The sequence below is a fragment of the Trachymyrmex septentrionalis genome, unplaced genomic scaffold (genome assembly GCF_001594115.1).
Source record: "Trachymyrmex septentrionalis isolate Tsep2-gDNA-1 unplaced genomic scaffold, Tsep1.0 scaffold31, whole genome shotgun sequence".
NCBI lineage: Eukaryota > Metazoa > Arthropoda > Insecta > Hymenoptera > Formicidae > Trachymyrmex > Trachymyrmex septentrionalis.
In genome coordinates this window covers 1058187-1068973 of record NW_017305474.1, presented here as the reverse complement: position 1 = coordinate 1068973, position 10787 = coordinate 1058187, and the positions used below count along the sequence as shown (strand labels likewise).

Sequence of the window (10787 nt, the reverse complement as noted above, 5' to 3'; positions counted from 1 at the left end):
AAAAAAAAAAAAATATGCGACATCGTAACAATATAAAATAAACTTTGCGAATATTGTTTTGAATAAAATACATTTATTTTTTTCGCGTTTACGACAAGCGATTGTTACGGCACGCGCGGTACAAAGCTGATAGGTTGCAAAGCTGAAAATTCTATGAGGCAATATGGCTACGAAACGTGTAGGACTGCTCTCTGTCCCATGTGTCTTATTAAAATTGTGATTCAGAATATATCTTACAAAACGTGTTGTGAATTGCGTATCTTCGTAATTCTGGCACTATTCTTGACTACCCCATTACTTGAGCCATCGAAACAGCACGTTTTATTATATTCACAAATGATTAACATGAAGCTTAGTAATAATTCCAGTTTACTTAACATGATAATAAAGCATTGTAATCCTTAATTTTTCGAATGTTATACAGATAATAAATAAAACCGGATTTAGTATTTATATTTAGGCTTTGTGCCACCTTTCGGTAAACTTCAGCTCACTGTTTTACTCTCTTAATCTTTTATGTTCTTATTCTTTTGTTTATTCAATAGATAAATTACCACATAGTTTACCTGAAGATGGAGCAATCGGTCTTTGTGGAATGGAAAATTCACTTCTATAAATCGATTTTCTTACTTTTCCAATCAGAAGTCCAAAAAAATACGTAGAAGATACACCTTTATATAAAAAATGTGAAAAAGTCAGACATCGATTTCATTTGTATCTGAAGAAACAAGAGATTTGAAACAGAATCATTTGCAGTAAATCATAAAATTTTCCTCTTAGAATTCTTATAATCTCGCTTACTTTTCCGTTAATAAGTTCACCGTCGTAATATCAAGAGCACAAAGTTTGACGCTTGAACGAATTCTCTAGTGGCGTTAAAATTAAGAAGCTACTTACCAAGCACGAGGATGAAGACGAGCGTGAATGGTGCCAGCGACGAGAGCAGCACGAGACCGCGATCCACGTGGTGGGCCGACCGATTTGTGCACGGCCGATGTCTGGCGAACTGTCTCTTCCGCGGTTTTCCATTCATCCCCGCCGGTGTCATTGTCATCGAGTCCCTTGGAAAATTTCGCGAGAGATCAGGAGGATACGTAGGCAGGATAAGTAGACAGGATAGATAGATAGGTAACGGTATGAGGTAAGAAAGATCTACCACTCCCGTTTCATCGTCGGTAGAGGAAGGCAGTGTATTCACCTGTTCGGCTTCCGAATCGGTATAAACATAAGGGAGGCACGAAGTCGGACAAGTGCGGACGTAGGTAAGGGAAGGGTTGAAAAGAACGTGTGTACCGCGTCTACGTGTCTATGCGCGTAAGTGTGTGTCTACACGGAGGAGGACCAGGAGACGACGTACAACCACGCGCGCAACCCTCTGCGCCGCAACCCCTCTCGGCACTCGTCGCGTCTAGCGCCTGGAGATAGACTAAACCAGGGTTCTTCGAGCTGCGCGCTAAGTTCCCTCGGTGCCGCGATTCGACCGACTTCGGACGCGCTCGACGGTACTCGGTGTAGACCGGCCACCCTCGGCACGCGCTCGGAATCATCCCCTTCGCGCTACGCCCGCAGCGAACTCCGGTCTACGATCCGTATACCGACGGCGAAGCAGACTCCGACACGAGGATACGGTTAAGAGAAATTGTACGTGGCCTAATGCCCGTATTACGCCACAATCTTGCTGAAAACGAAATGTGAAATTAGGGTTACCCACTGTTAGGGTTTTACGCGGATGAGTAGTTAAGTTTAAGTCGCGATCGATTCCTCCCGAATATTATTCTAACATCATCTTTTATTGGACTAACGTCGAGTAACCCAATTTAAATTAGAAGGAAGAAGATTATCTTGTTATATAATCGATTATAGGTTATTGTAATTATAGATATAATTGAATGAATGGATTTTTGACAAGAAAAAGAATTTGAAATTTTTCAACTATTTGACGGCTGATCATGTATCATTAAAGTCACTGAAAAGTGATTCATTCAAATTGATTGATTGATTGACCAAGTCGATTTTCATTGAACGCAGTTACGATTCTCTAGTAAAATTTAAATGTAAAATAAATACAAATAAATTTTGAACCTAGTCATTTTTTCATAAAATAATTATAATTTTAATTACATTAAAAAGAAGGAAATTATTCATCTTAATTTATCACACTTTATTATAAAATCCATTGTAAAAAGATATCAATAAATATCATTCGAAAATATTTCATGACTGATTATCTATCTCCCAATTTATCCTAAACCATAATATTGTCACTATATTTTAATGGCTGATTCTGTCTTCACTGAACGCAGTCGCGATTTTATCAAAATTTAAATGTAAACAAGACAAATAAATCATAAACCTAGTTATTTTTCACGGAATAATATAATTATTATTCCGTGAAAAATAACTTTCACGTTGTAAAAAGAAGATTATTCCACAGACTTCTGTACTTAGACTGTTGCAGGGCTGAATACAATTGAAATACTTGTATTTGAAATATACACTCAAAAAAGTGATATTGCAGTTACAACGAAAATTATCTAAGAATGAAAAATAGCTAAAATAGATAAATTTCTAGCAAATATTCCGAAATTGGATATGTACGAGTATTGTAATCATATAGATGACAGAAATAGAATTTAGACTTGTGCTACGTAATGCGTATGATACATAATTTAATGATAATTTTCTATCAGATACAAAAAAAACATCTATAATTCTAGCTGAATCAGCAAAATCTTTTTTTGCGTGTAGTATTTAAAATACGGTTTGTATTTTATACTTCAAAATACATAAAAGTGTTTTGTATTTTATTTTTCAAATACTTTAATAATATATTTTGCCCCGTCGAAAGTACACACGTTAAAGAGTGAATGTTTTAAAAAAATTAAAAGTTACTGTCCCTTCTAGAAACTCTAATGCAAGTGAAAAAAAAATTTCCGCGCAATGTCGTAGCGCTTAGCTTCGTTGAAGAAGTTTAACATTATATAATATATATTATCGTAATTAAGAGATCGAAAAGGTATTTGTATTTTAAAGAAGTATTTTCTATTTCAAATAAAACATTTGAAAGTACTCGTATTTTGTCAAAAGATTGAAAGTATTTTGTAATTCAAATATTAAGATTGACAATATTTTGTATTTTGTTTTCAAATACTTTTATGATGTATTTTACCCAGCCTTGGACTGCTGATAGAAATAAACTTCTATCAATGTGATAAAAAGAAATAAATCTGATTTCAAGCTATCCTTTGAGCGATATTCATAGACCGTCTTAAATAATGTCTTAAGATGCTAATACGGCCCTCTGATAGATTTATGACATTTTAGGATTGTACTTAAGACAATCCTAAATACATATAAAATTCGACTATAAATATCGTCCCTTGTTTGGTCCATGCATGCACATGTATGCGTCCTGTCAATGAGTACCCGTGATCTGAGTATATTACGTGGCTGTAGATGATTGTTAATGTGATTTATATATGTGAGACATAAATTTAAACATAATGCTGCTTTCAAAGATGAAGCGAAGTCAGCAGTCTAATTATAGAACTCTGTAGATTCGTCCTAATTCATTCTTTATTGTATAATTCCTTATAGAAAGATATCATTAAAAAATAATTCGCAAATATTTCATGGTTGATCACCTATCTCCTAATTTATCCTATATTTCACTATATCTTTTTTTCTTAAAGAATACTAATTCTCCAAAACGGCCTGTGAATTTATTGGACATTCAATTATAAGTGTCTTTGTCACAAGTGTCAAACAATTCAATTTTCTTTACTGGTATTTGCGAGTCCAGTTACTTTAAATTAATGTACTTTTGCTTAAGGTAACGTGATTGAATGATTTTTTTTTCATTTTAAAGGTTAAAATCTGAGGGAAAAGATTATTTAACTTAAAATTATATAAGATTGTGAAAAATATTTGTTATAAACAATTTTTTACAATGTAGTTGAAGAAAATGTCTAGATTCATAGACTGGCGAATACCAATTAGGGTTAATTATATTGACCCAAACGATATTATCATATAGTAAATTTGTACAGACCAGCAAAATTAATTAACATAAATTAAATGAATCTTACAGACTCAGCGCCAGTAACTGTGTTACAGATTTCAGCTCTGGAGGGTTAAGAAAAATAGCTCGTTGAATCGAGTATCGAACTAAATAACGTCACGCGAATACACGCGTAGGCTAAAAAAAAATAGATTGGATGATTCAGCAAAGCTAGCTCGCTGTGCTAGTCGACGTCCACACTGAAAAAATTTTTTTTCACTAAATCTGGATACATATATATTTCTTTGAATAAAGTACTAAGTAAACTTAGTACTTACAGTAAATAAATATTTATTCAATAAAAAAATGATAGTTAAATTAAATTAATAGTCTTTGTATCAAATGAATAAATAATTACATTTGATAAATATTTACTTATAACTATTCAAACAAATATATATATAAAAATTTAGTTTTTTTTTTTCAATATATAACTAAAAGGAATCGACAGTTTAACAAAGAACTTATGTCTGTGAGCAATTATCAGTATACTAATTTAGCTAATTCTTTGCTACAATGAAAATTGCTAACGTAATAAGTTTTCTTCATTACAATAGCAAAAGTATGCGCCATCTTATAGCTAACATGTTTTGTTAAAAATTTTAATCTATATATTGAATTAATTTTCGTAGAAAGTTATTTGTATTATTAACAAAGTTGTATACTATTACAACAAATATAATTATAGATCTATAATCGCTAATTGTATTCAGCTATACAAGTTTGCTAATTTAGCACAGAAAAATGGCTGTCTGCATATTACAGCTGTAGATTTGCTGAATACAGTACAGCAGTTTTTGGTTGTTTCAACAAATCTCTTCTTTTTCCACGTGTAAAACGCGTGCGATCTTTCCAAAGAAACATCAGAAAAGACTGAAAGAAACGCGAATGATGTACATCGGTTCAAGCTTCGCACGCGAGAACACCATCGTCCTCACACCTCATTTTCCTTCTCCTGAGATCCTCGAGGTTCTCCACCGTTCGAAGGGTTGCGTTCCAACGGCGGCCTTCAATGCGAACACACCAAGCCCACATCGGGGTAGTGGTGAGGTGCGGGACGATCAACCACCATCAACCACCGACTTCAAAGAGCGAAAGGTCCGCGTAACCTTACGCCACCCCGACTGCCACGACTGTCGCTTCCCCGTTCCGTCACCACTGCCGCCAGGCACAAATTAAATAGCCGTGCCGTTTACTCTTACTACCCCTATATTACATGTGTGCCGGCAGCGCGCTGTTCCGTTTTTCGTGCGTCGCTGAATCAAATGTCTCTTTTAAAGATTTCAATGGTTACTAATTTAAATCTCACGTACCGCACGCCGTTCCCTTTCTTTTCGCCAGCCGATGAGGATACTCGCGGGAGGTAGACCATGTTAAAAATTGAAACATTTCGATGTCCGAATCGGAAGGAAAAGAAGTGTAATTGTCTTTTTACCGAAGCGCAAGAAATCTATGACCCGCGCGTATATGTGCATCTCGCTTTTTTGATGTGCAAGCTCAGAACAAAGAGTAGTCTAGCAGCCGTAGAATGATCGTTTCTAATTTTCGTTACGAGTTGCGAAGATCAATTGAAGATCAATTTTCCAATTCACACGATATCGATCGCGCTGCAATCGATTTGATTCAATAGAAAAACCCCAAATAGTATAGAAGTCAATCTTATCCCATTAAAAATACATCTTGTGGAACGTATCGAGTCTCCGTATTTGTTTTTAAACAAATTAACAATTCAAGTAGTAGCCCGGAAAAGGGCGTTTAAACTAAAACTTACTTAGTCTAGAAAAACATACTTAAAACTTACCTCACCTCGCGAGATACGAACGATCGTAGCTTCGTAAATTAATATTAAAAATATTTTTAAGTCTGTAAGATTAAAATCACATGACGTCACAAGTGTCTTAATACATGAAGTTGTAACATTTTAGCGCAAACCGGAGCAACTTCACATGCTAAGACATCACATGATGTTTAGTTTTAATTTTGGCGCCTGCTCATTATATAATCAAATTTTTATAGAAATTGTAAAAAATCTATAGAGAATAAATTTATCTTAAATACATATCGTGTGTATAGTCTCATTTCTCTTACTCAATATTTGATCCCCGCCTTCGTTATTCGATTCATTTATTTCTATTATTTACTTACTTTGCATTCGTTTTTACGTCATTAATCTTTCGCGCGAAAATGAAAAGAGCTTAGGGAAATACAATAAAATCTGCAGAGTTTAATAAAGAGATGATTTTCCTTGAAATGAATGCACAAAAAAACTACAAAGCATAGATTTTCGCGCGGAAGAATCGGAAACAAATCCCTTTTGTAAAGAATAAAAATTTGTTAATTCTTTTCATTCTGCTCTTCAACATCAAACGGCGGTATTTATTCATCTTTATTCTTACTTTCATCCTTATTATCATATTTTTATTATTCTTTTATTCTTATAATATTCTTAAGACCCTCGTATATTCATAGAATTGTTCGCAAAAAATTGTGTGCAGACGTACGCGATGTGTAGTGTGTGCAATCGTAGTGCGAGGATTGATTGTGTACCTTGAAACGCGGTAAAAATTACAAAAGTGAGCAGAGTCACTAAAATATTTATAATTTCATTCATCACCTATTGAATTTTCTCACTTTTTGTAATTTTCATCGCGTTTCAAAATACACAATCGATCCTCACGGTATGTATTACGGAATTGTTTGAAATGAATTCTGATCAAATTTTGTTTTTCCTGGAAAATACAATAGAAATCTAGAAAATAATTGAACAATTTCGATCCATTCTAAACAATTCCATAATACGTATCGAGGCGTATCATGGATTCACTGGGGTTTATTAAACCTTACCTTTACTGTACGCCTGTAAACATCGTACATACGGAAATAAACGCGAGAAACTGTATTGTCGCGATATCTGGCGGCGTAATGGTTAAACGCCATCATGGAGCATCGATAATAAGAATTATTCTAAATCCCTTACCATGCACAGAGAAAAAAATAAGAATTTGTATTATTAATTTAATTAAAATAAAAATGGGAATTTAAATTCTTTCTAAGAAAATCCAAAAAAGTATATAAATGTAAAAAAAACATCAAATATATTATAATAGTGTCTATGCAAATATAATCAAAAGAAATTATAATTAAATTATTTAATCAGAAATTTCCATATAATCGTTAATTCTCGGATAGATATTTTAATTTTATTGGAATACAATAAATCTTATATGGCATTTAAACATTTTTCGCCTGTCTAATTAATTAAAATTGCTTTGATTAATTAAAATTTCAGCGAGCATCGAGTAAAACACCTTTTAAATTGAGCGGAATAAATAAAATAATGTGTGTATCTAGTATGGATCAACAAAATCAAGACTGTGAATGTATTATCCGTCGGAAATATCCGTAGCTACATGGTTCAACGTCTGATGCATGTAGAGGAGCTAGTAAAACGGGTTTCATCTATAACACATCCATTCTCATGCTCTCTGCTCAAGAACATCCGTGTAATGCATTACGCTATGCACGTTAAGTATTCAGTCATAAACTGAAACCTGTACGTATAATAATAGTAAGTTTACATCAACGTACAAAGAAAATTATAATGTAATATTTAATGTTATTCTTTTGTGCGTGATGTTTCACTGTTATTTACAAGCTTTAGTTTACCATACTTAACATGTGCATTACAAGTTCTTTTATGCGAAGGTTCTCTTGCACTTTTGTCTAGCATACTGACATATATCCATGCCTGTTTCCTAGCTGATTTTTTCGTTCGTAAAAGTTTTGCAAAATTCCTAAAAATTTTTGTGCAAATTCGCAACCCAAAAAGAACAAGAAAGTCAAAATAATATGATATTAACCGAATCATGATAAAAAAAAGTGACATAAAAATCGATCAATATAATATTCTAAGTTCTTGTTATCATAACATCACCGATGATATCGAGATATCTCCTCGATATTTGCTTGAATTTTTTACTTTAATTATCTATAAAACTAATGAACGTGCGAAATATATAATATACCAGCGAACAAAAGTGTTTCAGCCATCATAAAGACAAATATAAAAATAATCTAAGCTGCAATGCTCTCATATACATTTTTTTCTTCTAAAATCTTCTAAAGTAGAAATCTTCCGAAAAAGAAGAAGCGGTCCATAAATAATTAGCAAAAAAGTATATCGAGCGTCTCTTTAAAATCAATCCATAGAGCATTCTCATTGCGCCTGCGGATTCGAGGGACTTCCCGGTACGCAATTCCAGCCGCGAACGAGTAATATATTCCTCGGCCTCTCTCCTTCAAAAATAAGTGTGTCGTAAAAGAATGAGTCACGGTAATCTTTTCGCTGCGGTTTCCTTGAATTCACTTGGAACTGATTACATTTCTCAGATCATTGTTTCGCGCTGATTCTCAAAAGGAGCTGATCGTTTTTCCAGTCGGAAGACCGGAGAGCGGGCGACGAACCGAAACCAAGGAGCATGTCTCAATCGCAATGTAAAAGTCTTTAATGAGAGTCCGAAAGACACACACCGCCGTCGCTACGAACATCTCAAGGTCGTGTACGCTCGCACGATTGTAGATCACGAGGGGGATCTCTACGCGCAACAGACAGACGATCATGGTCGATCCATAAGACGAGGCACACACGGTCTCTCCCACGTTCCTCGGCTCTCGCAATCTCACGATCAGTCTTGTCGACAGTTCGCGTACGGCTGCAGCATGGGCGCGGGTCATTGCAAAACCTTCCGGAGAGGCGCCGGCTCAAGTCGAGACATTCGGGACACATCCGCCGCAACAGGTGTGTACCGTGCGCGAGGAAAACTTATTCTGGGAAAAACTGCGAGGATCATGTTGTAAAATCTGAAACAAAGTTACTTCTATTCCTTGCACATAGCGCTAGATTGATATATCGTGTTAAAAGTTTTTTTCTCCTTTGCTCCTTTTTACTGTTCTTTTTTTCTGTTTTTTTTTTTAATATTTATTTTTCCTTTTTTTCCCTCTTGTCCTTTCTTCCATTTTTCCTTTTCCTTTTTCTCCGCCTTTTCTCCTCTTTTCTTTTCTTTATTTCCTTTAACCCGCGCGGTAATCAATAGAATTCAGGTGCTTTCCCTGAATAAGAGACATATTTAATTTAATTTAATTTAATTTAGTTTATTGCAAATCTATGAAAAAGACTACATGTTAACACAGTAGCAGACATAAAAATATGGTACAATAGACTATAGTTAACGTAAATACAACAGACGATTGCAAATAGTTAAACGTCAGCAAAATTGCTGTTACAAAGCCTAACAGTAACAAAATCAGAATAAGATACAAGAGGTAAACTAACATAGGTGATGGAGTGTAACACAGTGAATCATAAAACCTTATTGATATCTGAAGGCTATATTTTTATTAATATATAATAAAAAAACGATAAAAAAAAATGTACTAATGTCAGGCAAAGATGAAATGTCATACTGTGGATTTTCTTACTAAAAAGCACCATCTATTTCTCAATTTTAAAATGAATTTCCCAGATGAATTTTTACAAGAGATGGATCACGCTAAAACGTTTGATTAATGATGGCCGGTCGGTTACGTGCAACTATGGTGATTAGCACTTTACAAGAAACTGCGTTTGTTATTCTATGTAGCACAAGGACGGGCGTTCGAAATATTCGAATCGTAGTAAGTTTTTCTAATAGGTGTCTCGCCTTGTGAGGATGCAGTGTGTCAGGAGTGTTAGGATACTCGCGCTCAGACGAAAGTGGGCTGCCTTGACGGATATGTCGTTTTTACGATTTTTCCAGGGTAGGTGTCTATGACACTTAATAAGGTATACGAAGACAAATATAGAGTGCGAGGATAACACTTTTACCGATCGCCGAATATTCGAAAGAATAACGTTAGTGTTCGTGATTGGTGAAAATGTATACTTTTTTTTCGTTAGAGGTTATAGTAAACGTCATATGGAGATAATAAAGTATAGATTATATACGTACATCGCGTTTCTTCGGTATAGGCGGTATAATTGAGTCACGCTCACTTTCTGACGTGCTTCGTAACGTTTAAAGTTAAAATTAAATACGAAATAATCAGTAGAAAAATTTATGAGAGCACGTGTTGCATTTTATCAAGTAAATAACAATCGATATGTGTAATATTGCAGCAGTGCTATCTAAAGCACACCGGTATTCACATAATGTCAATTCTTATATTCGTATCTAAAACTTAAGTACAGCCTTAAAATGTCATAAATCAATCAGAAAGCTGCGTTAGTATTTTGAAGTAAGAAAGCTCGTGAAAGTTGAAAACTTCATTGATTCTGTATTTAACATTTGATTAAACAATAAGAATGAACCTATAAAATGAACATTCACGCGAACGTTCACGACTATTCTTTTTTCTATCTTCATTAGAATAAGAAGGAAGACAATATGCGTAAACATTGATACATGTGTATATTTCAAGCTAATACTCGCAATTACAAATCTTGGCTGTGTTCCAAATTTAACTGTCAGCGCTGAAAATCTATAGTTTACGTGCATTACAGATTTTCAATCAATTTACAGGAATACAAGCCCCTTCAATAGAATACAAGATCAATAAGTACTGATATTTTCATGTTAATAATTTTTGCGAAATTTTTTATCAATTTCGACTTCATGTTAATTAGATAGATTAGAGTATTTTTCTATTTTTATTCACTGCATTAATATTCATTGCGTTTTTAATTTTATTC

General features: G+C 34.2%; 2 protein-coding genes across 5 annotated transcripts in view; one reads left to right on the top strand and one right to left on the bottom strand.

Moving 5' to 3' along the window:
- Positions 1–1403, bottom strand: part of LOC108749666 (Down syndrome cell adhesion molecule-like protein Dscam2) — a 95860-nt gene extending 94457 nt beyond the window's left edge. Inside the window, exon 1 of the mRNA XM_018488497.1 lies at positions 898–1403. Coding sequence (XP_018343999.1) covers positions 898–1054 — 157 coding nt within the window. The 5' untranslated portion in view covers positions 1055–1403. The remainder of the gene's footprint in view (positions 1–897) is intronic.
- Positions 1404–8228: 6825 nt separating this feature from the next.
- The window catches only part of LOC108749661 (apoptosis-inducing factor 3-like), a 6146-nt gene continuing 3587 nt past the window's right edge, over positions 8229–10787 (top strand). For 2 of the 4 annotated variants that reach the window (XM_018488492.1, XM_018488490.1), the window contains exon 1: positions 10482–10654. Coding sequence is in view for 2 of the 4 variants with exons in the window: in XM_018488488.1 (XP_018343990.1) it covers positions 9769–9856 (88 nt within the window). In the remaining 2 variants the exon portion in view is untranslated. Of the gene's footprint in view, positions 8859–9753; positions 9857–10481; positions 10655–10787 lie in introns of those variants that run through there. The other 2 variants (XM_018488491.1, XM_018488488.1) reach the window with 2 other exon arrangements.